This window comes from Callionymus lyra, chromosome 9, assembly GCF_982586985.1.
Source record: "Callionymus lyra chromosome 9, fCalLyr1.hap1.1, whole genome shotgun sequence".
Lineage (NCBI taxonomy): Eukaryota > Metazoa > Chordata > Actinopteri > Syngnathiformes > Callionymidae > Callionymus > Callionymus lyra.
The window spans coordinates 9,455,694-9,483,272 of NC_141826.1; the positions used below are offsets into that span (position 1 = coordinate 9,455,694).

Below are 27,579 nucleotides of genomic sequence, written 5' to 3' on the forward strand. Positions count from 1 at the left end.
CGGGTAGTGACTGCTGGTTTATTAAAAATGTTCTCCACTCATGCCAGAATTCTCTTTTTCTTTTTTTTAAAGGGAATTATACTCATCCCTCCTGGCTTTTCTTTTCAAGTGTTATTTGAAGATAACTTTCCTTGTATTTGATGTTGTTGCTTGGACTGTTTCCACGGAGAAATAAAAGCAGGAATGGAACAACAAAGGTTCCAGCCAATTTAGAGAGTCTGCTATATATAATCCAAGTAATACTCACTTTGTTTTCCAGCGGGGATTAATCGAGCTCATGACCTCGCTGCAGATACTCCTGGATGTGCTGAGCGTTTTCAGCTGTTTCAGGAAAAATGGACGAACATCTTTGTGTTCAAACCTAAAGTTTGATCTCCAAACACAACACGACGGATCGTGCATGAGTTTGATCAACGTGTACACCTGCGCGTCTAATGATCACACCTGGTGTGCTCGGTTTCCAGTGATACACAGAGCCACCTAGCGCTCACATGAGGGATTGCACTTTGGGAAATTCAGTCACGTTTTCTGACCATTTAAAAAAACGTTTCTGATTCTTTCTTTGATTCTGAGTATATAAAATGGGATTCGATCATAATGATCTTTTCTTCTCTTTCTTGGTGTCAACCCTTTTATAAGACTATATTAGAATTAGAATCAATAAAGTGTATCTATCTATCTAATATGGCCCTTAATGAATAAAGAGTAAAACTATGAAATAATTATAGTTTATTTCACACTATTAAGTCAATGTTTAATTGAACTGTGTAAGAAATAAACTGGGTGAACAGTTGCACAAACCCAGCTGTTGCGTGGGTTTACTCCGGGTACTCCAGTTTTCTCCCACAGTCCAAAAACATACAGAGGTTGATTGGGAACTTGGGGAAATTGTCCTTAAGTATGAGTGTGTGTGTTTTTGTGTGTCCAGAGAAAGACTGGTCTCCTGTCCAGGGTGTCCCCCATCTCTCGCCCGAAGAAACTAGGCTCCAGCCCCCCCGCAACCCCCATAAGGGATTAAGCGGCACAGAAAATGAATGAACGAATGAAGAAATAAAGTAATTTTTCATTGCTTCTTTCTTCCCAGTCACAGTCACAGTATTCAATTTGGCCCCTGACATCAACGTTGTGTTGTCAATGTCAAACAATGAGGTAAAAATATTTATTATTGACATATACTTAATGTGTTTTATTTCATCGCTTTATTGAAAAATACATTTTGTATACAGGACTGTGGCAGTTATCCAGTTCAAGGGCCACAAATGGCTCCTGAATTATCGCATCGTCTTTCTCGGGATCTTGTCTGCGGTCTACAGTAATTCCATTAATTTTCCAGAGTTCATTTCAATACCTTCTCATGTAAAGTAAAACTCCAGGATCTCTCATTCGTGGTTTAAAAACCACGGCACGTTCTTCAGGCTCTTCTTCAGGTGCCGACGTGACAGCATCTTCTTCCTTTAACAATTGTTCAAACAGTTCAAACCGACAGTTATATTCAGACATTTGCCAGACAGAAGACCTGATGCAAAACTAAAATCCTTCAATCTGGTGAAATATGAAACTTTATTAAACAAACAAACATACATCAAGCATGTAAAGGGTTAATTTAACAGCATAACATTATGCTATCCATAAGCTAGCTATTGTAGCACTTAGCAATATTAGCATTTCAGGTTTTGCAAGTTGAATTCTAAGATCCATCAGATTCAGCAACGAACATTAGATTAGAACAGCAATTTATAGTTTAAACCTGTGCAATGTTGGGCCCCATCAGGTCAAAATAAAAGGGATCATTTATAGATGTTTCATGATCTAGTTGAATTGTAAAAAAAAAACCTTTTCATTGAATTTTGTTTTGTTTCCCTGCGATGGAAATGTCTAGAAAAGTATAGACATGAAAGCAAATCGTAAACAATCGAATGAATTACACTTTGTACACATTGATAAGAACATTTTATCTTTTGTCCCATCATTTTAAGGACATGTTTTCCATCCTAAATATTGTGGCCCTTGATGACAGTAAAACCATACAAGTTGTAATAAAAAAAAGACCCATAAAATAATCTTTAATGAGATTTTGGGATTAAAATAAGATCATATATTTAAATCTAAAACATTTTTCTACTCAGACATGATTAGCATTTTAGCTTAAAGCAGTTCTGTTATCGAACGTTGGATTATTGTCATCGACAGAAGGTAAAAGAATCACAGCGTCCTTATCAGATGTTTCGACTTTTTGAAACTTTGCTCTGTTATTCCGGTTATTTTTGGCATTCCTTAATAGCCTGCATCAGTAACACCTTCAGCTAAAACCCGGAGAGTGGACTCCAGGGAGCCGCGGAATATGCATTAGCTGCCTCTGCTCTGTACGCTATAAATGAGTTTCTCTGTTTTGCCTCCACAAAGTTGCAAATTCCCTGGTGCACCCATTATTATTACCGATATAAAAATCATTTTTTATCGTAACAAATAAAAAGTGCTGGGTGCATTTTTAAAGCGTCGCAGATGTGGAAAAATGCAGTTTTATTGTGAAACGGAGCTGCTTCACAGATGTTTATTAATGTGCCTGAAGTCAGTGACGTGGATGTGTTTGGTAAACATCCGCTCTATTATGTGCGTGTTTAAATATCTCATCTGTTAGGGCCAACATAACGATTTCAGATGTTCTTCTATTCACATTTCTTAAGCATTAATATTTGAGGTGATTAGAAAAAAAAAGTTCCACATTTACATCCGGCGGGAGCAGACGCTGGTGCAGATGGTGAACATGTAAAAACAAAAAGAAAACTTTAAAACGAAGAGTTTAAACGCTCACATGGATTTATGACTAAATATTTGTTGCAAAGTTGCCACGTGGGAAGCGCTGCCGAAAACCCCCAACAGAAGGAATGCATTTTTTTTTTATTGTAAATATCACATTCCACAACTTTCTTAATCGGAGTGCGGCAGATGGTTGATCTGAAGCCGCAGCCATTTATTTTGGGGTGTTTAGCTGGTGTTACTAGTGAGAAATATTAAATACCGAGTGTGTTTTGCTGATTCAACTGATATCATTTTAACCAACATTCAACCCAAATATATCGGCGAGAATTAACTGCATAATTTCAATTCAACAGGTAACGATAGAGATCATGTAGGGGTTGGAATTTCATCTATTCACTTCACAACCTGAGAATCCAAAAATGATTGTTTTTCATTGTTTATGTTAATCTAAAATTGTCTTTTACGCCTCTTTACTGTAAGTCTGTGAGTTATATACAATCATATACAGTACATTTGTTCGTTTTTTAGATACAATAAAATACATTGAAGTCTTACACATGAACTGCAATCAAACTATTTCAACAGGTTTATTTAATTTGAACAACTGTTTGTTTTTTTTCTGTTTTTATTTAACATTATTTATGTTAAGGGAATAAAAATATATATTTTTATAAATAATTTCTGCTTGATTTATCATACTTTTCTTTTTCATTGAACAAAATATTAAACTTAAAATTAATTTATGTTATGTTTTTTTTATTATATTTATTTGATTTTTTTTTTTAACCATTCATTTCGTGCTATAAATTTTGAAAATGTGTTTTTATGTAATGTAACTTTTTCTCTATATCTCCATATCAGTAATCCCAAGATATATCAGTGTATTAAGATATCAGTATCTCATCATCAGTATCTTGAGATATCAGTATTTAATTATCAATAAATTGATATTTATAGATTATTTTCTTGAGATACGGGTATCTTGGCATATTGGTACTCAAGATATCAGTATCTTGAGATATCAGAATCTCGATATAGGTATCTCAACATCAGTATCTTGAGATATTAGTATCTCAAGATACTGATATCTTGGTATAGGGATATCTCGTGATATCAGTATCTCAAGATATTAGTATCTTGAGAAACTGATATCTTGAAATATGTATATTACATAATATCAATATCTCGATATCAATATCAATATATCGAGATATTAGTATCTTGAGATACTGATATCCTGGTATAGGGATATCTCCTGATATCAGTATCTCAAGATATTAGTATCTTGAGAAACTGATTACTTGAAATAGGTATATTACAAGATATCAGTATCTCGAGATATTAGTATCTTGAGATACTGATATATTGGTATAGGGATATCTCGTGATATCAGTATCACGATATATAAGTATCTTGAGATATCAGAACCACAATATAGGTATTTCAACATCGGTGTCAAGATATCAGTATCTGGAGATAATAAATTCTCCAGATACTCCTATCTTGTTATAGGGAAATCTCAAGATAGCAGTAACTTAAGATATTAGTATCTTGAGAAACTGATATCTTGGGATAGGAATATTATGAGATATCAGTATCTTGATATCATTATCTCGAGATACTGATATCTTGGTATAGGGATATTTCCTGATATCCGTATCTCGATACCAATATCTCAAGATATTAGTATCTTGAGAAACAGATATCTTGGTATAGGGATATCTCGGGATATCCGTATCTCAATATAAGTATCTTGAGATATTAGTATCTAGACAAACTGATATATTGGGATAGGAATATTACGAGACATCAGTATCTCAATATCAGAATCTCGAGATATTAGTATCTCGAGAAACTGATATCTTGGGATAGGAATATTACCAGACATCAGTATCTCAATATCAGTATCTCAAGATATTATTATCTCGAGATACTGATATCTTGGGTAAGGAATATTATGAGAAATCCTTTATCTGATACCAGTATCTCGAGATATTAGTATCTTGAGAAACAGATATCTTGGTACAGGGATATCTCGTGATATCCATATCTAGATATCAGAATCTCAAGATATTAATATCTTGAGATTCTGATATCTTCAAATAGGAATATTTTGTGATATCCGTTTCTCGAGATTTTAGTATCTCGAGATCTCGATATCTTGGAATAAGAATATTATGAGATACTAATATCTGAAGATACTGATATTGAGATCCTGATATCTCAACATACTGATATCAAGATTCTGATATCATGAAATATCCCTATACTAAGATATCAGTATCTTGGGATATTAGTATCTCGAGATATTAGTATCTGGAGTTACTAATGCCAACTGTGCCCTGAGAAAAAATATAATAAGATTAATTTACATTTAAAGATATGAGCTTATTTCTAGAGCTTCTGGTACGGAGCAACAGAGGTACAATTAATTTAAATTGTTCTTAACTCTTAACTAATGATATAAATATCTTGAGATACCCATAACTCCAGATATGCGTATCCTGAGATTTCATTATAGCTCAAGATGTAACCAGAAATTCGGGTGTATTTGTAATCTTAATTGTCTCGTCCAGCTCTCTATAACAGGCGCCGGCTACAGGTCAAGAAGTCCTCTAATCTATATGCAGTGTGATCCACACGGGACATATGGCACCGGTCAGCGAAGCGTGCCAGTCAGGACATCACACAGCAGGGGCCAGACTCAGGTTTCCTCTCGAGTCCTCACTCAGAGACTGACTTAATGCCACTCAAAGCAGATCAACGTACTTATGAGCGGGACGCTGGCGCCGTGGGCGACAAGGCGTCCAGGTGGAGGTATAAAGGGGGAAAGGTGGCCAAGTGGAGATTTTCTGGTTCAAGGGAGTAAAACCCCCGGGCCTTGGTTCATCTCTCACCACCTGCCGCTCCGCCGCACTCGGGCCTCTGACACAGGTAGGCAACGCTTCTCTCTTCCCACTTCCAACCATGTTTGTGTGGAATACAAAAGGATGGAGGTAAAGACGCGAGCGGATCTATTATTCAACTAATCTGCGGTGCCAAGAGGGCTGGCGCTGGGCCAGCAGGGTGGGAGGGAGGGAGGGGGTGAGGGAGATCTAGAGAGAGAGATGCCAACAGCTTGCACAGGTACATTGTTAAAGACGCCGTTAAAATGATTCATACGCGATCCAATAATCTAGCGGAGACTATAAGGTGTCTGCAAAAAGCTCCATATAGAGTCTGAGCGACTGCTAAATGTGCTTTTCACCTTGAAGCAGCAGGTGAACTTCAAACTCAGGACGGAGTCCATCACGAGTGGGATTTTACGACGAGAAGGAGGAACACGTGGAATTTAAAAAATCTTTTTTTTTTTTTTTTAAACATTGATGGATGCAAAAATGCCAGACTAGTGATTTAAAGACACTTTAGTTGTCACGAAAATAAATATTTATTTGTTTCTCCAGACCGTTTTCTTTGGTAAATAACTCAAATATCTGGCTCTTTTAAAAAAAAAATAGATCCGTGTTTATATCAGAATCACAGTAGATGCAGTTTTTTTGTTAACAGATTAGAAGACAGTGTTTCTTAAAAGTCTAAAATGTCAAATATTAAATCAATTAAATATATACATCATTTTGTTTTCATGTAAAATATATCAAAACCCTAAAACATGAATATAATTCATCAGGTATCAGACATATTACATACAATGTCTCCAGGAAATATTGCACCTGTATATAAATTCAATATGTAGATATTAATATGTATATTACAGTGTAATTGCACACAGATATAATAATGCACAGATTATAATATAACTGTAACATTCAATTGGTGCAATAAGAGTGTTCGAGATACGTTACAGTTAATCACCTTTTAAATAAAAATACCTAGTGCGGCAGCAAAATAAGCCAAATAAGGAGAAAGTTTCACATTTTCAATAAATAGATATTTGTGAGAAAAAAAATAGGTCTCTAAAAAAAAGAAACAATATAGGGATCTGCTGATACTTAAATATGATTACCGGTACTTATTTTTTTTATTGATCATAGAAATTTTCTGTACCAACTGCAAACAGACAGAATGGTAATAAGTACTATTAGTTCCGTAATAAAGTTAAAATGTGAATAAATCCTCTTGTATGAAGTAGGCATTCAAAAGAAACCGCTACAAAATAAAGTCTAGTTGCTCCGCAGATTCTTCCCAGAGCAAAGGAAACAAAAAATATATTCAGATTTCCAAAGTTGTTGGTTTTGCAATTTTGACAAATGTATTAATTTAACAGAAAGTATCATCAAGAAGGAAGTTTTGTTCACATCGCGATGACACATTTGTCAAGAGGAGGATGAAGAAAAGATATCGTGATGCATTTTAAAGAGAAAGTTTTTAAATAAGGCCGATCTGAAGGTGACGCACAGCCGACCAAAAAATAAATAAATCAATTTTCATCTTTTATTTCCAGTCATCTCAAGGATAGCATTGAGCAGAACCTTGTTTGCCTCCACGATGTCGCTCACACCTGTGCTCCGTCCAAACTTGTGAGGGTCAAGCCGCTTCATCAATGTCACTGGGAGTTTCAGAAGCCAACAGTTTAGAGAACAAAATAGAAGCACTACAACTGCACGCTTTTGATGGTCCGTGATCATGAGCGTCCTTCATGTATTTGTCAAAGTTCCTGATCGAGCGCTCGTGTTGCACGGACAGGTCTGCCGTCTATGGCCGGAGTACCATGGGCAGCGTCCGTGCTGTTGGTGCTGCTGGTGCTGCAGCCGCCACAGAGGGTCGCCACGCTGCCAGCCAGGCACCTGTGCGGCTCCCACCTGGTGGACGCGCTCTACTTCGTGTGCGGGGAGAAGGGCTTTTACTTCCGGCCGGGCTTCTCCCGCAAGAGGGATTTGGAGCATGTGCTGGGTAAGAACACTGGAAAAATCATGTATGACCATTTATAAAAATCAATGTTTGCCCATGAGTGCGTTTTGAAAATATGGAAATGGTTAATAAATTCACTCTTTAGTTATTATAAAATAAAGAGCATTTTGAAAAAAATATCATACAAGATTAAACAGTAAATAAAATATTAAATAAGTATTGTTATAGTCATGCAAAAAAACAGACTTTTCTCTTCAATTTCCTATAGATTATAATCTCTTATTTATTGGAAAATTCAGTAGTTTCTCGCCGCAGATTCGCCGTTATTTTTGCATATAGTACGGTATTTATATAATTATTTAAGATGCAGGCACCAACAGAAAATCTCATCTTCTTTGCTCACACCGGTGATTTATTTAAGAAAAAGATAAACTTCGACTCACCCACATACCAATTACCCCACCCACCTACTTATGGTGCCAACAAAACAATACCCTCCCATGATGCATTTCTGCTTCATTTAAAGAAGGCTGATTGGTTGCTACAATACTGTATTTACATTCTTCATCTATATTGCCATGTCAAAGTGAACGACAGTCGTGATTGGCTGGCTGGGCGGCAAAGCATTAAAGTCATTCAGGACACTTAGGTGGTCGAAAACTCATGTGTGAGATTGATATGAAAGTTCAAATACAGGTTAATTCAGTATTCAAGTATATGTATATGTTCACTACTTACTACAAAGTATAGTTTTGTCTTTATTTTTCTTAAAATGAAAGAAAAATTGAAAAGAATGAATCCAAGAGCTGATGCTGATATTTTTTCTTCTTTTGATGCTTTCTTTTATGCATTCCATTTTGTTTTTTTGTCTGTTTGTCACATGATACAAGACACAAGAGCTACTACTTGATGTATGACTATTGTTTAGAGAGGCTGCTGTGATCATTTTTATATGACAGATATCTTCTAAAGTGTTTACTTTGAGGATTAAATTTGATTCAGAATTAGTATGTGGGGACGTAAATACTTTAGTTTATTTTTTTTCAACTCAATTATTTTACCATTATATATCAATTAAAAGTTTAATGTTTAACATAAAGTGTAACATGAATCTAAATGTACTACTGTAAAACAAAACTGTGTTCAGAAAATGTTAAATAATGAAGTTTTTCAATATGGCTTTTAAATAATGCTTGTAAATTTCTTATTTCTCACTTGATGTGTGTCTTTGTTGGATTATTCATTGGACTAAAATTCTAAACCAAGCAACGTTTAGTTTAGTAAAATGTCTAAAAAGAACCTATAAAAATAAATAAACTCACTCTAGACTGCAACTAAAGTGCAAATAAGTTTGAGACCTAAAGCGAGTGTCTCTGCTTCAAAGGGCTGCTGTCTAAAAAGGCCAGACAAGAACGGCTGCTCAGGGATTTCTCCGGACGTGACGAGGCGAAGGTGAAGCGAGGAATCGTGGAGCGCTGCTGCCATAAGCCATGCAGCCTTCAACACCTGGAGGACTACTGCGACTGATCCGACAACAAACGGGTCATGGAGACGATTACGGGTTGAAATAAAGACGTGTGGCCCGTTCCCTAAACATGCAGCTCGAGTCTATGATTCGTGTACGTTTGTTTAGATTTAGGAGCGTTTGTGACCAGTCTTACACTCCCCTCTGCTGGATGAAGGCGGACATGAACGAAAAATCCTGATATATGAAAAATTGGAAAGCATATTTGGTGTTGAAAAAAAACAAACTTTTATTTACAACTAAATTAAGAACAGTTCATATGATTAGTTAAAAAAAAGGAACATCTTCCACTCCAACGTCTTTTTTCCCCCAGATAAAACCCAGACAAATCTACATTAATGAGTTAAAATAGTTAGAAGACATAAAAAAATAAATGCTCTCGTCTTGTTTACCTCGTCCCAGGTCACATACAATGATTCCCTGACGACAGAAACAAGAATTAGTCTCCATTTTAAAAATGTTTTAAATAAATTCCCGTTTCATTATTTTGGGGTTTCTCACCTTCTCTCAGAGGTCCGGCTGTTTCCGTGTCCTGGTTCTCTTTGTCGTGCTGGAACGCCTTGCTGGGATCGAACCTGTGACGGGGACCCCCGGGAAGTTTCTCTTTCAGCTGATCCAGATCGCACTTTTGACCTTTGACCTGCCGGCGCAGCTTAGACAACTCCTGCTCGCACAGAAACCCTGGTGTTAGCCTAAGATAAGTCGTCGAGAACCGCTCATGTCGCTGCGCACCTGTTTGAGGGTCAGGTTTTCATCCTTGAGCTTCATGATGTGTTTGATTTTCTGCTTCTGGTTCTGGTGACCCAGCAGGCGAGAGTAGGCGTCGGCCAGTTTGCTCAGCTCATCTTGATTTGCTCCGTTTTCGCTGAGTAGTGCGTTTCGCTCGGAGGCAAACGAAACCAGCTGCTCCTAAAGGACGGAGGCGGGAATCAGAAGGAGAATTTCAGGCTCACACCAGGGTTCCCTTCGTTACACTAGAGCGCAACACCTTTGAATACCACAAGTGTCTTCTGTCATTCTTTACCATTTATAGTCAGTAACGACAGCTCAGTTTCCACCTTCATGTTGCTAAGCCAAGTCAAACTCACTAATCCTGGTCACATTTAAATTAAACTTATTTTGGGCCGTAAGTACAAAGATCAAAGTGTGATAATACCTTCTCTTGGATCAGGACCTGGAGCTTCTGCTGGAGCTCCCTGGTCAGTGCCGCCTGACTTCCCTCCCTGGCTCTGAACTCCTTCTCCTTCTCAGCGAGCCTCATCTGCAACACTCTGTAGGAAGAAAAGCAGGTTTAAGAAAACTACTCAAACCTGAAGTGTTTTCACTCTTACGAAGACTTACTCCGCTTTCCTCTCCCAAGCTTCTCTCTCCTCCAACATCATCTTCTGCTGCTCCTCCAAATCACCCGTCACTCTCTTCATCAGCTCCTCTTTTTGTTCAACCACTCTGTCCAAGTCCTTTATGTGGAGGTTCACTCGCTCTGCCTCCACCTCCAGACTCTTCTGCTTCTCCTCAGCGGCACTCAGAGACTTTTTCGTGCTGAAAGTTGTGATACATTTTCAGCACAATTTTCAAACCAAAGCTCAACAAATCTGAGAAGAGAAATCAATCCTCACCTCTCCAGCTCTGTGAGAACCTCCTGGATTTTGTTGAGGGACGTTAGGCGAGCGTCTTGAAGATCCATCATGGCGGAGGAATGTTCAGTGTCTTTTCTGAATTAGGTTAAACAAAAATAGATTCATATTCTTAAACACATTAGTTGATTCACAAATAATCAATAATAGTCATAAAAGAAAGAAGAAAAAGACTATGGAAGTCCAGATTTTTTTTTTTTTTTTATTCCCACAAATCGATACAGATTTTGTCGATTTCTTCCTTAACTTGAAAAACATTAAAAAAAACGGTCAACTTAGAATTAACTTTTCAATGAGACGGAAAAAAGAAATGTGGGGCACGCAAACTAGACTTAGTTTTCCAAGGGTAATAAATGTGTAGTAATGTTTATTTACAATTATTTATAATGCTCCTAATACATTTTTTAATAAAGAAAGAAATAAAATAACATAAAACTGAAAAAATATATGAAAACAATGTCATTTTTCCAGGAATAAGTCAAGACGCAGTTCGGACAAATATTTATAACAGTTTCATAATTTGTAAATTCTACATTAAGATGAGCAATAAAATTACTCCTGCTGTAAAACGGTGAAGAATAGCACTATTAGTGTTTGCAACTATTTATCGTTCGTAAAAATTAAACACAAATGCATAATGTTTACAAAATATTAACTTTCAGTTTCAGTATTTTTTGTTTTTATTAATGCAAGAGAAAATGGGATCAATGTCAGAAGTGCTTTCCCAGCATGCACTGCAGTTCAGTATGTGTTCTTATTATGCACTTGCCTGTCACTAATCTGCTATCGTATAGCATTATTTGGTGTTTAACGCCGTTTCTTGAACATAGTTTTAGGTGATTTAAGGTCAGAATTCTCGTGAGCTTTCTCTTTTTTAATCTCTTGTGCAAACTAAAAATTCCTACTCACTTGTTCAAAAGTTCCTTTGCGTCGCACAGTTCTTTCTCTAGTTCTTCCTTTTCCTCCTGCAGTCTCTCAAAGGCCTCGACCTCCTTCTCCTTCTCAGAGAGTGTCATCTGTACCGTTCTGCGGAAAGAAAAGCAGGTTTAAGAAAACTACTCAAACCTGAAGTGTTTTCACTCTTACGAAGACTTACTCAGCTTTCCTCTCCCAAGCTTCTCTCTCCTCCAACATCATCTTCTGCTGCTCCTCCAAATCACCCGTCACTCTCTTCATCAGCTCCTCTTTTTGTTCAACCACTCTGTCCAAGTCCTTTATGTGGAGGTTCACTCGCTCTGCCTCCACCTCCAGACTCTTCTGCTTCTCCTCAGCGGCACTCAGAGACTTTTTCGTGCTGAAAGTTGTGATACATTTTCAGCACAATTTTCAAACCCAAGCTCAACAAATATGAGAAGAGAAATCAATCCTCACCTCTCCAGCTCTGTGAGAACCTCCTGGATTTTGTTGAGGGACGTTAGGCGAGCGTCTTGAAGATCCATCATGGCGGAGGAATGTTCAGTGTCTTTTCTGAATTAGGTTAAACAAAAATAGATTCATATTCTTAAACACATTAGTTGATTCACAAATAATCAATAATAGTCATAAAAGAAAGAAGAAAAAGACTATGGAAGTCCAGATTTTTTTTTTTTTTTTATTCCCACAAATCGATACAGATTTTGTCGATTTCTTCCTTAACTTGAAAAACATTAAAAAAAACGGTCAACTTAGAATTAACTTTTCAATGAGACGGAAAAAAGAAATGTGGGGCACGCAAACTAGACTTAGTTTTCCAAGGGTAATAAATGTGTAGTAATGTTTATTTACAATTATTTATAATGCTCCTAATACATTTTTTAATAAAGAAAGAAATAAAATAACATAAAACTGAAAAAATATATGAAAACAATGTCATTTTTCCAGGAATAAGTCAAGACGCAGTTCGGACAAATATTTATAACAGTTTCATAATTTGTAAATTCTACATTAAGATGAGCAATAAAATTACTCCTGCTGTAAAACGGTGAAGAATAGCACTATTAGTGTTTGCAACTATTTATCGTTCGTAAAAATTAAACACAAATGCATAATGTTTACAAAATATTAACTTTCAGTTTCAGTATTTTTTGTTTTTATTAATGCAAGAGAAAATGGGATCAATGTCAGAAGTGCTTTCCCAGCATGCACTGCAGTTCAGTATGTGTTCTTATTATGCACTTGCCTGTCACTAATCTGCTATCGTATAGCATTATTTGGTGTTTAACGCCGTTTCTTGAACATAGTTTTAGGTGATTTAAGGTCAGAATTCTCGTGAGCTTTCTCTTTTTTAATCTCTTGTGCAAACTAAAAATTCCTACTCACTTGTTCAAAAGTTCCTTTGCGTCGCACAGTTCTTTCTCTAGTTCTTCCTTTTCCTCCTGCAGTCTCTCAAAGGCCTCGACCTCCTTCTCCTTCTCAGAGAGTGTCATCTGTACCGTTCTGCGGAAAGAAAAGCAGGTTTAAGAAAACTACTCAAACCTGAAGTGTTTTCACTCTTACGAAGACTTACTCAGCTTTCCTCTCCCAAGCTTCTCTCTCCTCCAACATCATCTTCTGCTGCTCCTCCAAATCACCCGTCACTCTCTTCATCAGCTCCTCTTTTTGTTCAACCACTCTGTCCAAGTCCTTTATGTGGAGGTTCACTCGCTCTGCCTCCACCTCCAGACTCTTCTGCTTCTCCTCAGCGGCACTCAGAGACTTTTTCGTGCTGAAAGTTGTGATACATTTTCAGCACAATTTTCAAACCCAAGCTCAACAAATATGAGAAGAGGAATCAACCCTCACCTCTCCAGCTCTGTGAGAACCTCCTGGATTTTATTGAGGGATGTTAGGTGAGCGTCTTGAAGATCCATCATGGCAGAGGAATGTTCAGTGTCTTTTCTGAGTAATGGTAAACAAAAATAGATTCATATTCTTAAAAATAAATACATTTTTTGATACACAAATAATCAACATTAGTCACAAAAGAAAGAATAAAAAGACTCTATAAGTCCCAGGCATTTTGTTTTATGTTGGTCTCATTCCCAAATAGATTTTGCCATTTTCTCCCTTAACCTAAAAATCATAAAAGGAATGTAAAAATGGTCAATTTATCAAATTTACTTTTCAATGAGATGTTAAAAAAAAGGGAAAATGTGCCACACTCAGACCAGACTTAATTTTATAAAAGGTAAAAAATGTGTAGTAATGTATATGTACAATTATTTATAATGCTCTTAGTTACCACATATATACATGAACATTTAAAGAAAGACAAGCATGCGTGTATAAGGTGCACCAACACTGTCCAAAACATTAGATTTAAAGAAAAAAATAAGATGGAAATTAAGTTACTCCTGGTGTAAAAAGGTTAACAGTAGCTATGTAAAAAACATGTGTATTATCTAAATCAGCACCTTTAGTGTTTGCAACTATATATGACTTTGCATTTATTTTTTAAGAACAATAATGTATAGAAAATATTAATCTTCAGTTTGTCAGTATTTTTTTTTTATTAATGCAAGAGAAAATGGGATCAATGTCAGCATGCACTGCAGTTCAGGACGTGTTGTCATTATGCAATTAGCCTGTCACTAAACTGCTATCGTATAGCATTATTTGGCATTTAACGCCGTGTCTTGAATATCATTTTAGGTGATTTAAGGTCAGAATAATCATGATCCTTCCCTTTTTTAATCTCTTGTGCAAGACTCAAATATCCTACTCACTTGTTCAAAAGCTCCTTTGCGTCGCACAGCTCTGTCTTAAGTTCTTCCTTTTCCTCCTGCAGTCTCTCGAAGGCTTCGACCTCCTTCTCCTTCTCAGAGAGTGTCATCTGTACCGTTCTGTGGAAAGAAAAGCAGGTTTAAGAAAACTACTCAAACCTGAAGTGTTTTCACTCTTACGAAGACTTACTCAGCTTTCCTCTCCCAAGCTTCTCTCTCCTCCAACATCATCTTCTGCTGCTCCTCCAAATCACCCGTCACTCTCTTCATCAGCTCCTCTTTTTGTTCAACCACTCTGTCCAAGTCCTTTATGTGGAGGTTCACTCGCTCTGCCTCCACCTCCAGACTCTTCTGCTTCTCCTCAGCGGCACTCAGAGACTTTTTCGTGCTGAAAGTTGTGATACATTTTCAGCACAATTTTCAAACCAAAGCTCAACAAATCTGAGAAGAGAAATCAATCCTCACCTCTCCAGCTCTGTGAGAACCTCCTGGATTTTATTGAGGGATGTTAGGTGAGTGTCTTGAAGATCCATCATGGCGGAGGAATGTTCAGTGTCTTTTCTGAATAAGGTTAAAAAAGTAGACTTATTTTCCTTTTAAAAATAATTAAATACATTTAATAGCTGTTGTCAATTTAAAAACTAAACTGATCAATAGATAAATAAAAATAAGATGTGAAAAATATGTCACTTTTTTTTTTAATCCTTTTTTAAGTAATTAAAAATAAAGATTTGTGTCTAGCATGTGGTTTAACCATTGTCGAAAATAGTTTTCCTTTATTCTCTGAGACTCTTGTGTTTGTCTTATGCGTCTTGATCTTTTAAAGTATATATTTAATTGGGTATCTACAAATATAAATTACTTACTTACATAGTATAAAATAGATCTACTCGATTTTTTTTTAAATCTAGTAAATAAAATAGAACTCTGAACAAGATCATGTAAAACAATGCGACTTCTTAGATGTGATCATTGTCGTTTATTGGTTTGTCATCTATTGCCATTTATAAGAACCATAAAGACGGTCGTAGAGTTTTACAAAATTAAACTGTAGTTAATTAAAGAACAAGTTTATCATTTCAATTGTGCCCTTTTTAAATAATCATGACATGCATGTTCTTAATGTGTTTGCAACTATTTATTGTCAAATATACTTTTTTTTTTTTACATTTGAAAACAGGTAAAAGGAAGTCGAGGTTCATCATGTCAAGTTTGTCATTTTGTTTTATTAAAATTGAATAAAGAGATAAATATTAAGGGTTAATGTTAGTTAATTGCTGCTGCATAATATAGTGTGTGAAGAATGTAGTTTAATGGCATGTTGCACCACTTTTACTTCTGACAATGTGGCTTAAGGTTATATTTCTTGTAGCCTTTCTATATGTAATGGCCATTAGATTCTTTTCTTGTCCAAATATAGCCGCACTTACATCATCAGATGAGCTCCAGCAGGTCCAGATCATAGGCCTACAGCATACGTTTCCTACTCACTTGTTCAGAAGTTCCTTTGCGTCGCACAGCTCCCTCTCTCGTTCTTCCTTTTCCTCCTGCAGCCTATCGCAAGCCTCCTGACTCTTCTCCATGACCTCCAGTCTGCTCTGAGCATTTTCCATCAGAGACAACTCCCCCAGCACCTCCTCCATCTCATCCTCCAGCTGTTTAAACTTCTCTTCAGAGTCCTGCTTCTCTTGCTCGAACAGCACCGACAAAGAGTCGACAAGGGCCTACGGGAAATAAAGAGTAAATCAAATATATGAAAGCAACTTTAATAATTGAACCTCCTGAGATTTTTTTTTTTTTTTAAAAACCTTTTCTTTGGCCAGTTCTTCTGAAACGGCTTCATGTAGCTGCTCCAGCTGGAATCGCTTTGTCTGCTCATCGTTGATGGTCTTCATCAGCCTGTTGACTTCTGCTTTTAACTCCTCCACTCTCCTCAGATCTTCCACCTGTGTTCGCTCTGAAAGAATCATTCAAGCACGATCGTCAAACTTTGATCTACAGCTGAAATTTCCACAAATCAAGAAGGTGATGCATACTTTTCTCCTCCTCAGACAACATCCACTTCTGCTCCATGTGTGCCACCCTCTCGTCCAGTTCCTGTTCTGTTCTCCTGAGCGCCTCTCGGAATCGAAGCACCTCCTTTTCCTGCTTCAAAAGAGCCCCCTGAGAGTCCAGCACATCTTGCTTAGCGACCCTCAACTGCTCCTCAAGGTCGATCGCGGAGTTCTGTGACTTCCTCAACTCCAGCTCCTTCTCTTCCAACTGCCGCTTCGTCTCATCTAAAGCCTGACGAGAAGCCTCCAGGTCTTGCTGGCATTTTAAGGCTTCACTCTTTTTTTGAGTCAACAGGTCTTCAGTCGTCAACAGCTCTGTGATGCGCTGTTCCAGCTCAATCTCCAGGTCTCTGAAAAAATAATACAAACAAACATTAGAATGCATTCACAAAATCTTGCTGTTGGTTAAATCGTACTTGATTCTGTCCTGTTGAGATTCTTCAGCAGAGGTTTTTTCAAGTTTGAGGCGAAGATCCTACAAGATAAAAAAGATTCATGCCTCGAAATACAATTTAATGAAGTGAATTTCCGGCTCTACCTGGATCTGTTCATTCGCAGCATCCAAGTATCCCTGCAAGGCTTTGACCTCCTGTGTAAGCTCTTGCACCACAGCTGAAAAACATCAACCAAACCTCAATTATAATAGAGTTTTGCTTCTTGTGGAAGCAAAATAGTTCCTTAAAATCTTTCCAAGGTGAAGACAGGTACGACCATCTTATTAATATGATAAGCATGAATCTATTTAAACACACAAAGAAGCGTGTTTTTCTGAGAAAAACATTTGGATTTGTTTATCGTTGGTATTTATTTCTGTTTTTCATGCTCATTTTTTAAGGATCATTGAGCAAACATGTTGGAAATAGATATATACAACTTTTTCTGAGAACATTCATCTCCAAAAAACACTTTTTTGTACCTTGCAATCTGGCGTTCTCACTCTCCAGCTCCTCATTGATATTTTTTGTGACTCGATAAAGGTCATCTGTAAACAGGCAAAACAACGTGCGGTAAAATTACAATGATCACTTTCCAAAAATTGAAAATAATTGGAGCTCACCTAAATCTTTACGCTTATCTTTAAGGCTAGTTATTGTCTTGTTGGCAGTTCGGAGATCACCTTCTAGCTTTTTAAGTCCGTCTCGTGTGTTACCCTGCAGACTATTTAACTCCTGCGGGACAATAAGAAGAAGGTCATCATCACTGAACGAGAGGTTTGACCAAAAGATGAGAAGAAGTCGTTGCACCTTGTTTTTACTGTCCAAATTGTTTCTGGCCTCCATCAGTTCCGTAGTGAGGGAATGTATTCTCTTTTTGGTGGTGTCAGCAGAAACCTGAAGGAAGATGTACCCTTTGAAAATGTGACTTTGAATAATGTTTTTTAAATTAACCATTTTCTCTTATTCCGACCTTGTTCTTGAGGAAATCATTGACTTTTTTTAGCTCTGCTTTCTGCCTCTCCAGCGTTTGAACGTTGGCACCGAGTGCAGTCTTCTCCCTGAGGGAAGCCAGCAGCTTAGCCTCAACTTTTTTCGACTCTTCCTCCAACGAGAGAAAGCGCCGGTCTTGCTCTCCACGCTGCTGTACCAGTGTTCGGATCTGCGAGGAGGAAACAACAAGGCTATAACAAGAGAAATATCTAAATTTAATTAAAAAGGGGTGTAATGTTTAAGTACCTCATTTTCCAGCTGAACCGTTAGCTTCTTCTCAAAAGTCATGCTTTGCTTCCCTTTCTTAAGAGTCGATCCTTCTGACTGTAAAGAGATAGTGGTTCATTTCACAAAGGTCAAAAAATTCATTGTCCATCCTCCCAAGAAGAAAATAGTTTCACCTTCAGAAGACTGAATATAAATAGATATGCTAAATCATTTGTAGGTTTGGGAATGTTCATTTTTGTTAAATCAGTTAATCTACTCAGTTTTTGTCATGACAAGAAGTGAGCTTTTTAACAAAACACTTTGTATACTCGTTTTGAGGGCCACATCCGCCAAGGTCTAACTTAGCTTTATGGAATGTTTTTTTTACTGTAGTGCAACAAAAGCAGCTCAACTTGAATGACAGCATATTTTGACAAAAAAATATAGACAAAAACAGAGAGCCTTTTAGGTATGTCCAAAGTTTTTGCAATTTTCTGGTCTGGCTGATCTTCGTTTCTTAAAGTAATGATGGTCACTCGTGTCTCTTAATTTAGCAGATTGGTTCTTGTCATAATTTCAATTCTAACAGTTGTCCAATATGTGCCGTTGGCTGCGTTTCAACCTAACTTTTACACAACACAACAGATGGACCAACACTATTAAATAGTCAAGAAATTCCACAAAGCAACAAAGACAAGACATACCTGCGAGTTGAAAAACATGTAAGGTGACTACCTCTTGAATTGATCAAGACAAAGATAAAAGTCTGCAAATATTTGTTTAGAAGAAAAGTGGCTACTTTGAAGAAACTAGACTATAAGTCAGTTATTTTATTATATTAGTTTGTCAAGTACATCATTCGATACGTATTCATTCATAGTTTTGATGCCTTCAGTGATAATTTACAATCTAAATATTCATGAAAATAAAGAAAAACATTGAATGAAATGTTGAACTTTTAGCTTTAAAGTAAAAGTAAAGACCTTTTAGTCTAAACAAGAAGGAGCCTTCTCGCCTGCAGTTAATACAAAACTATGCAGCGAGAATTGTTATCCGGTCTAGTAGAAGAAATCACATTTCCTCGATCCTTAAAACTCTTCACTGACTGAAAGTTTCTTTCAGGCTCAATTTTAAAATTCTGGTTCTTACTTTCAGAGCTATCTATACATGGTTTGAGGTCTGTGGATCAGAATCTACTGATGGTTCCTGAACACCCTTCTGGACCAGAGGAGAGAAATCCTTCCAGTTGCTCCTAAGCTTTGGAACGATCTTCTTCTCCCTCTGTGTTTGACTGACACCTTCAAGAAACATCTTAAGACATTCTAATTTGTGCAGGCTTTCCCGTGATTTTCTAAAACTCTTATGTGTGTTGATCTTTAATGCATGCATTGTATCTGTATATTGTTTTTGATTGTAAAGGCACTTTGTGACCCTGGTCTAGAAAGGCGTTGTTATAAATAATCTTTACTTACCTACTTACTTAACCCTTTATAAATTCCACAAAAATAAAATGCCACTTTAATTAGAATGATTCAAACTAACTTTACTGAAATAACAGAGTCATGCCAAGTGTATTTCTAACAGAAGGCTTCTTTGGCTTGTGAGTGAGCGAGACAACTTACGAGGACGTCCACTGACAAAGTCCTCCTGACAGGTGACACTAATGGATGTCTGGATGGAGATGATGGTCGAGGAGCTAAGGAGCTTCCTGCAACTAAAAAAAAAACAACCCCACAGAGAGTGATCACAACAAACACAGAGGTCAAGTGATTCTGTGTGCTTTAATGTGCTTATTGGAGCCACTGACCTGTCTTAGGAGGTTTGAATCGATCAGATCTGTTGAAGGAAGCTGCTCCTTTGGGTTCCCCGGGTTTAATCTCGTAGATCCCCGGCGCTGGGGCGCAACCTTCGGTTAAAAGCACAACCTTAAGTCCATTATCGTAATCCACCTGCTAACAGTGATAACGGCTCGACGAGGTTTAGCGACAGACCAGTTAACCTGCTTGGATTAGGTGAGGACGACAACAATGACAGCGCTAGCTAATAGCATAGTTAGCATGTCAACAACACGGTGCTAACACGGTTCGTCTGCGGGCGAGACGTTAACTTACCGACATGTTCGTTGAAACGCTTCAGTGGAGCTTTGGAGAAAGACATGTTTTCTGATAATGTTGACGAGGCAAGAGCGCAGCTCGTGAACAACAACAACACACACAGCAGACGCAACGTCCTCCTCCTGCCGCTGAAATTTCAAACGTTACGGCATCGAGCGTTCGACCTGTTTGTAGCCAATCAGCGAACAGTATTGTGTGACGTCAGGAGGACGCGCATGCGCGCACCTTCTTCACCTGCGACAAATTCGAAATTCGAATCAAAATGTAACGTTTAATATCGAAGCTAAAATATATATTCTTTCGTTTTAGCGGGGATTAAATTCCTAAATCTAAATTAAAAAAATGTAATCAATTTTATTCAAATAAAAAAAGTTCAATGTCAGTGATTTCGTTCCTCATTTTACAAGAAGCGCCTTTTTCTATTGCCAACAATAAATCAAAGATTCTTAAATAATTTAAAAAATACTCACTAAAAAAAAATCAAATACATATGAAACTTATAAAAACAAACACATTTATAGAACAAAAACATACCATTGAAAAATAAATTACCCCTTTTTTCTTCATTACACTAATGCAACATTGTAACTTTATTAAAAATATATATATATATATAATAATGACGTATTTTGGCTGTGAAGTTTTAATTCTTTTTATGTAATTATTGCACACAATCACTCCTCCCAAACGGCATTTGGTTGTCAATGTTTCTTTTCCTCGAGCCCTCAAAACATTGTGCATGTAAAAGTTAAAAGAAAAATATTATTATTATATGTTCCTACAATTGCATGTCGTCATGTTCTCCATATGACAGTTTGGTTTTAACCTATGCACTCTGGTGTCCTCCTATAGTGAAAAAACATACAAGTTAATTGATAATCCTTAAATGTGTCTTCATCATCTCTGATGGACTGGCGACCTGTCGAGGGTTTTAACTGAAGTACCATCAAACTATCTCAGTGGAATACCTTGAAAGAAAATTCACTTTAATTTCCTAATGGTTTGAGTTCATGGTATGAATTGCAAACATTTTCAGTGGCATTTTAAACAGAATAACATCCTAGTAATATAACTAAATGTCACAAAAAGAGAAGCATTCTCCACATTAAGCTGAACAGAAAATCAATGGAAACAATAACAAAACCCAGAGTTGTATCTTTTTCAGTTAAACATTTTATTTCATGGAAATACAACATATTTCAAATCCTTTCCAGGAATTTTGTTGTACATTTTATAATCTTTTCTCAGTTGCTTTTGTACTTCAAAACATGGCCACTTGTACAGCAATATCATAAACAAAGCCTCATGTCACAAAATGGAGCCATTGATGACAATAAATTACACTTTTCCATGCTTAAGGTCTGAGATGATACACTGGTACCTTTCGTTTTTAACTAGATAAACCTTTAAATGAACATAATAAATATGATGAAAAAAAAAAAAAAGATACTGGAATAACAAAGGCAAGAAACTTTCTCGAGTCAAAACGAAGCAGAACATGTTAAAGGGTGACCTAATAACGTCTTATTTTTGTGTAAAAAATTAGGAATTCTTTTGCATATTTAAGTGACTAATCTAAAATAAAGTAAAAGTTAATAGTAAATACTGATTATATTCTGGAAACTCTTCTTTATAACTGACATTGAGTCAGTTTCCTTCTATTTGTGTGTCAGTATTTTTTTTTTTATCACAGCAGCTATTCACACTGAAATGAGCCAAAGTAACACAGCACTGTCTTTGTACAACCGAGAGGTATTTCTACCAATACCTTTATGTCGTCGCTGTAACTACCGCACAGCATCACGTTCCCCAACGAAAGATCATGATCACATACGGTGCAACAAAAAGCAACTTTCAAACCGATAAATATATTGAAAAGTGAGTTTTCCAGTCAGCAATAGAGGCAAAGTAAACGCTGTGATGAGTAAATAATAAAATATGAAGAATATAAAAACAAGGACAGTTACGACACACAACACTTCACTTAGTTCAACAGTGAAATTTACATTGTTAATGGGGTAGAAATGTGTTTGTGAAAATAAAAAAGAGGAAGGCGGCTAATGAAAGCAAGCGGATTGTGAAGAATGAAAATAATTTTGTGATCAAATGAGGAGAGAAATTATTGCACGAAGATATATTCTAATAATAGTTGTGCCATAGTGGAGCTTCGTACTTGCATTCTTTGGAGCATCAATTTGCTTTAATATTAGTCATAAACACGTTTTTGTGTTGTTGTTTTTTCTTATTTTCTGACTTAATGTTGGGAGGCTTAAATTGGAAAATCAGTCTCAGAGACGGAAGATATTTTGTCGAATCGACAAGTGAGGGGGAGAACAGGATTAAGCTTGCTTCTGAGACGAAAAACTAATTTTTCACCGCTTCCTCTCGTCACATCAGAGCCTCTACATCCACACTACTCTGAAGGCTCTCTCTACCATACCACACCTGAGGTCACGTGACCTCTTGTGCTAGCGTTTGTCTAAACCAAACCTCCCAAAACGATGGAGACATGAAGCGAACACGTCTGTGTCACGTTGGTAAGCGTATTTGTTCCACATGCCACATTGAAACACAGTCACAACAACGTGTAGTGTGGACGTAGACTCCGGGTTCTTGTCAGTTATGTTAATTCGGATCCGAAACCTTTATCCGCACACCCTTGAGGACAACATTATAAAGAATGTGTGACAGGTTTTTTTTTTGTTTTGTTTTTTCAGCACGTGGTCGCGAGCGATTGGTGGATGGGAGGTTGAAAACAGCGAACGTGCTCCACAGTGGAACTGTCCGTCTCCACCGCCTTCATGTACTTGTTGAGGATGGCGAAGATCTCGTTGTTAAGGATCTGGTACTTCCTGATGCGGTCGGCCATCTTCTTCAAGGGCTGTGGGAGACACACACAGGGTTTAGGAACGAACCAAGGAATAGGATAAACAAGACGCAACGTAAATGCTGGTCATGTGACTGTAATTTAACACGTTGCTAAATATTGTTGGAAAATGCAAAAATAGTCTAAAACGTGCTACAAAAGGAAAATTAAGCTTAAACGTCTTAATTAATGTTCACAGAGTTATTCTTCTCATAGTCAACTACTTTTGTCAAGCATTAACATATATATCTGACAGAGAGAAAAATGTTAAATGTCAGGATGGAATGCAAAGTATTCTCGAGGTAAGATCATAGAATAAAATACTACTTTTAATTATTTCAAAATAAGTTTAGCCCAAAGGAAACAATGTTTTTGGTCTCCACAGTTGTCCCCAACCAACGGTACTTGAAGCATTTTACTTGGCCATAGAGAAAGAAAAACATTTTAAATAGTTCATATGGTATTGATTAATACGGTTTGAAAAGCCATGATGATTTATTTTTGTTGTTGTTTTTATCTGAAATCACGGCGAACGAGAGGTTACAAGAGCGGAGTCCATAATGATGTAATAATGGATTCACTTCAAGAGCCAATTGTAATCACGCCCTGCTTTGTTTATACAACGAGTCCCTTGGAGGTGGATACTTCCAGGATTGATGACACTGCGTGACAAACCTTGATGTTTGACCAATCACAGCAGAGTGGGTGTGATTATGATAAACAAGATTTAAACTCCAGAAAAATGAACCGTAAAAGTATACACTAAGATTGAGACTAATGCTCATTAAAAATCATTCATCACAACATTCTTTTTCCTTTCTTCCTATTGGATTGACGACCCCTTATAACAGTCACAGTATATAAAGTGGCCCCTGAGGAAACGGTGGTGTCAATCCCTGCCTTAAAGGGTGGTTTTCATGTAAAACAAAAAAAAAATGTATTGACTGTTTAAAGCTAATGATGGCTGATGAAGCTTCATGAAGCAGTGTCATGTTGTTTAAAGGTCAGTAGGTGGCGCCCTCAGTTTATAAATGATGTGAAGTTTCATTAGAACAGTCGTTCAAAACAAAGGAAATAGTGCAGAGACCGCCATCTTGTGGGCTCTGAAAATAATGACACTGCTTCATGAAGCTTCACCAGACCATCACTAGTTAAAGCTGGACAATGTTTGGCCTTATAGCAGCTAAAACTGGACAAGATTAAAAATAAAATTAAAGATAGATTACAAGTTTAAATGAACACACAAGGTATAAGATAAGACTTATTCTTAAATACGCACCACATTTTTGATGATCTCATCTTTGCCGTCCTGTCTTTGGACTTTGAGCAGGTGGTAGCAGAAGTCGAACAGGTCGAAGCGGCGCTGTTGTCCCAAAAGCACGATGATGGCACAGCCGGCCCAGTTAAGCCCGTCACCAAAGCACTGCCTGAAACCCCGACCAGGGTCCACATCCCGATTATTTGAGGTCATTTTTCCCTCACACGTCACCCAAAGACGGCGTTACTCACTCAGCTGTAAACTCGTGGGTGCCCACTGGGATGCAGTAGACGAACTGCATGGCGCTCCAGAGGCGGTGGAATTCCATGCACTCGTCGACGTGCATGACGCCGTTGGTCGGCGGAGGGCCGCGCCACACGCCGTCCTGCAGGAAGCTGCGTATGCGTGTCAGGATGACCTCGAACATGGAAAGGCCACAGCAGAGGCGCTCTTTGGTCAGCAGGTCTCCCTCACGAGCAATGGCGATTTGCTGGCAGCGAGAGAAGAAGAATTGAGATACTTTTTTTTTTAAGTGTAATTTTAAGTGCTACTTTTACAGCATACAGTATGAACGCGCATACTGTATGCTGATTGGCTCAGGGAGAACCACATGTGTTCAGCGTGCTGATTGGCTCAGTGTTAACAGCCAGTGTTCCACCTTAATAAGGTAGTAATGTAAGTTGTAGATGTGGATGCGGATGAGGGGAAGTCGAGGGTGTGTGCACGTGTGCGTGTGCATGTGTTGCAATTGTGAGACGGCGAGCAAAACGGCCGCATGTTTGTGTGTTTGATAAGTCCGGTGGTCCGGCTTCCAAATATAAACCATTCAAGCCAAACAAAAGATTTTGTTACTTCCTGCGATTCCTGTGACAACTTTCATACAAAACTATCTAGAAGGCGAGTTACCGACGCCTAGAAAAGTTTTGGGAACTTAGTTATTGAAAACTAGGGGGTCTAACTACGGTCAAGACGCCAGAAAGGCTGGTCAAGGTAACAGTGAGCTACTGGTACTAACTGTATGTGACAAACCTCATAGATTGATTATTAAAATTAAATTTGATAAAAACGTTTGGGCTTGAAAACAGGTTTCTGATATTTGGTTTCACTTACTAATATTGTATTAATTTAGAAAATGTCAATGCCTGTCTGAGAAAAGTGTATAAAAGTGTGTGGTTAGGGGTTTTCCGGCCATAAAACATGTATAATTATTGTAAAAAATAAAGCTGATTACTTTGCGGAATTCGTCTATTGCGAGTTATTTTTTTAGTACCTATGCCCCGCGATAAATGGGGGACCACTGTACAGACCAGAATACAGATCTGAATTGTAAAATAAGCAAAAGTCAACATGACAATAAAACTATTTCCATGAAAAAATATCAATAAATGCTTGACCAAACAGAATTAACGTACAGACTTGTTTCCTTTATTTTTGTGTATTTTATTCATTGTTGATATAATATAAAGAAATATATTATCTATAGTTTATGTAGTATATATTGTATATAAAGTGTAAAAACCATAACTCGTGAACATACCTGTGGGGTTCCCAACCTCTCTATCAGAGGCACGAGGTGAAGAGGAGCGTACTTTGCCTCCAGTCGTTTCATCCTGACTTCCAGACGCTCGCCCTCTGAATATTCCAGACGCATGAAACGTTTTAATTAAAAGCAAATATGACGCCGCGGAGCGTCCGATGACATTTACCTTTGATGTAGACTCTGGGTAGGATATTCTGAAACGGGGCAGCGTGAAGCAGGTCACACACTTCCTCCTGGGACTAAAAGCAGAAGAGGAAAAAAAGGAATCTTTGATCACAGTTACACTTTGTGTTAGATTTCAGGGACCAAGCATGCCAACGACTCTCAGGGGAAGTGTGATTCTATTTATGCCTCTTATTATTATTAATACAATCTAAATCTTAATTTTTTATTTATTTGTTTTTTGCAGCAATCACTTCAGAGTAATGTTTTTTAGATGTTTTTCATCTTTAAATCTTTAAATTATTGAAACCCTTTGTATGTGTGTCATTTTAATATAGATACATTTAAATAATATAATATTAGCATATACTTTTATTTTCAGATCAACAAAAAACAAGAAAAATAGCTAAAATAATCTTAAAAAAAGTAAAAAGATCATTTTAAATTTTTATTATTATTAATTATTATAAATATTATTATTTTAATTATTTCAGCATCTAACCCAACACCGGTAAAACGTTTTAGAAATAAAGATATTATTTGTACATTCCAATTCATTTTCATTTTAAAATGTGTTAATATATAAAATATATTTTTTTAATGAGTTCAACATCTTACCCAATAGCATTAATAAAGCTAATAATGAAGGTAATATTAGGTTCTTATTGCAAGATCAATTCTAGATTTTAAATAATGTTTTTAAAAAAAAGTAATATAAATTATAAAACTAACTTAATAATCAAACCAAGTTTAAAAATGTATGTAATGTATAAAATAAACATTACAATTTGATGATAATATGTTATGTCTGGAGAATACGTTGTATATTCAAGGTAGAATTAACACTAAATACATTTGAAAAAAAACAGTTGTGGACTGTTAGACATGCATTATTGAAACACATGCACACACACACACATCAGCTAGTGAATGGCAACACAACAACGCACATGCTGCTCAGACAAAATCTGTTAGTCAGTCAGAGAAGAGTTCATGCAGACAGGTTTCTAGAAGCAGAAGAGAAAGAGACTGTTGTGACAAAGCATCCTCGGAGTCTCCTCCTCCATGACTTGTTGATGGGAAAAGCCAATTTTAGTCTTTGGGAGAGATTATTTGTCAGATGTTTGTTACATGTTAGTTTCGGGTTCTAACGACAGAACAGAAAATCAAAGAAGCTCAAACTAGAGACAGAGAGAAACTGGTCATTCTACTGTAAGAACAAGACCTAAATCCTTACCACCTGTGGTAGTTGCCAGCGTGTAATGAAAAATAAAGTTGTGTTTAGGGAAAACATTGAAATCACACACTTGAGGATTACGAAAATATTTTTTAACCAGCTTATGTTTATACACATATATATATTTATATATACACACACATGTTACTAGATTTAAAAAACATTATCATACACAGTACTGGTCCCCAACTTCTGCTTTACGGACTGGTAATGGTCCAATAAGCATTTCACCAGGTTGCACGGAAAGCAAAAATTATCAGTATAATT

General features: G+C 37.0%; 3 protein-coding genes across 4 annotated transcripts in view; 1 reads left to right on the forward strand and 2 right to left on the reverse strand.

Moving 5' to 3' along the window:
* The first annotated feature begins 5,591 nt into the window (after nt 1–5,591).
* insb (preproinsulin b) lies at nt 5,592–9,135 on the forward strand. Its single transcript, XM_087798887.1, has 3 exons — nt 5,592–5,694; nt 7,444–7,650; nt 8,993–9,135. Exons 2-3 carry the CDS (start codon nt 7,455–7,457, stop codon nt 9,133–9,135), a joined length of 339 nt encoding a protein of 112 aa, XP_087655013.1. The 5' UTR covers nt 5,592–5,694; nt 7,444–7,454.
* Nucleotides 9,136–9,355: 220 nt separating this feature from the next.
* hmmr (hyaluronan-mediated motility receptor (RHAMM)) lies at nt 9,356–20,371 on the reverse strand. Of its 2 annotated transcripts, XM_087798724.1 has the most exons (28): nt 20,247–20,371; nt 19,943–20,041; nt 19,758–19,849; nt 18,175–18,252; nt 17,909–18,097; nt 17,746–17,832; nt 17,559–17,670; nt 17,418–17,483; nt 17,040–17,113; nt 16,918–16,976; nt 16,484–16,851; nt 16,256–16,404; nt 15,939–16,171; nt 14,913–15,008; nt 14,638–14,835; nt 14,451–14,567; nt 13,528–13,623; nt 13,253–13,450; nt 13,066–13,182; nt 12,139–12,234; nt 11,864–12,061; nt 11,677–11,793; nt 10,750–10,845; nt 10,475–10,672; nt 10,290–10,404; nt 9,866–10,042; nt 9,635–9,797; nt 9,356–9,553 (listed from the first exon to the last, which is right to left on the reverse strand). In XM_087798724.1, the coding sequence occupies exons 1-28, from the start codon at nt 20,290–20,292 to the stop codon at nt 9,537–9,539; spliced, it is 3,651 nt and encodes a 1,216-aa protein (XP_087654850.1). In that variant the 5' UTR covers nt 20,293–20,371; the 3' UTR covers nt 9,356–9,536. The 2 variants fall into 2 exon arrangements, with proteins under 2 accessions (XP_087654850.1, XP_087654852.1); XM_087798726.1 differs by lacking the exons at nt 13,066–13,182; nt 13,253–13,450; nt 13,528–13,623.
* A 1,034-nt stretch (nt 20,372–21,405) lies between these two features.
* Nucleotides 21,406–27,579, reverse strand: part of cyfip2 (cytoplasmic FMR1 interacting protein 2) — a 29,356-nt gene continuing 23,182 nt past the window's right edge. Inside the window, exons 26-30 of the mRNA XM_087799419.1 lie at nt 26,080–26,152; nt 25,911–26,005; nt 24,625–24,863; nt 24,395–24,542; nt 21,406–23,130 (exon numbers count right to left, since the gene is read on the reverse strand). Coding sequence (XP_087655545.1) covers nt 22,963–23,130; nt 24,395–24,542; nt 24,625–24,863; nt 25,911–26,005; nt 26,080–26,152 — 723 coding nt within the window. The 3' untranslated portion in view covers nt 21,406–22,962. The remainder of the gene's footprint in view (nt 23,131–24,394; nt 24,543–24,624; nt 24,864–25,910; nt 26,006–26,079; nt 26,153–27,579) is intronic.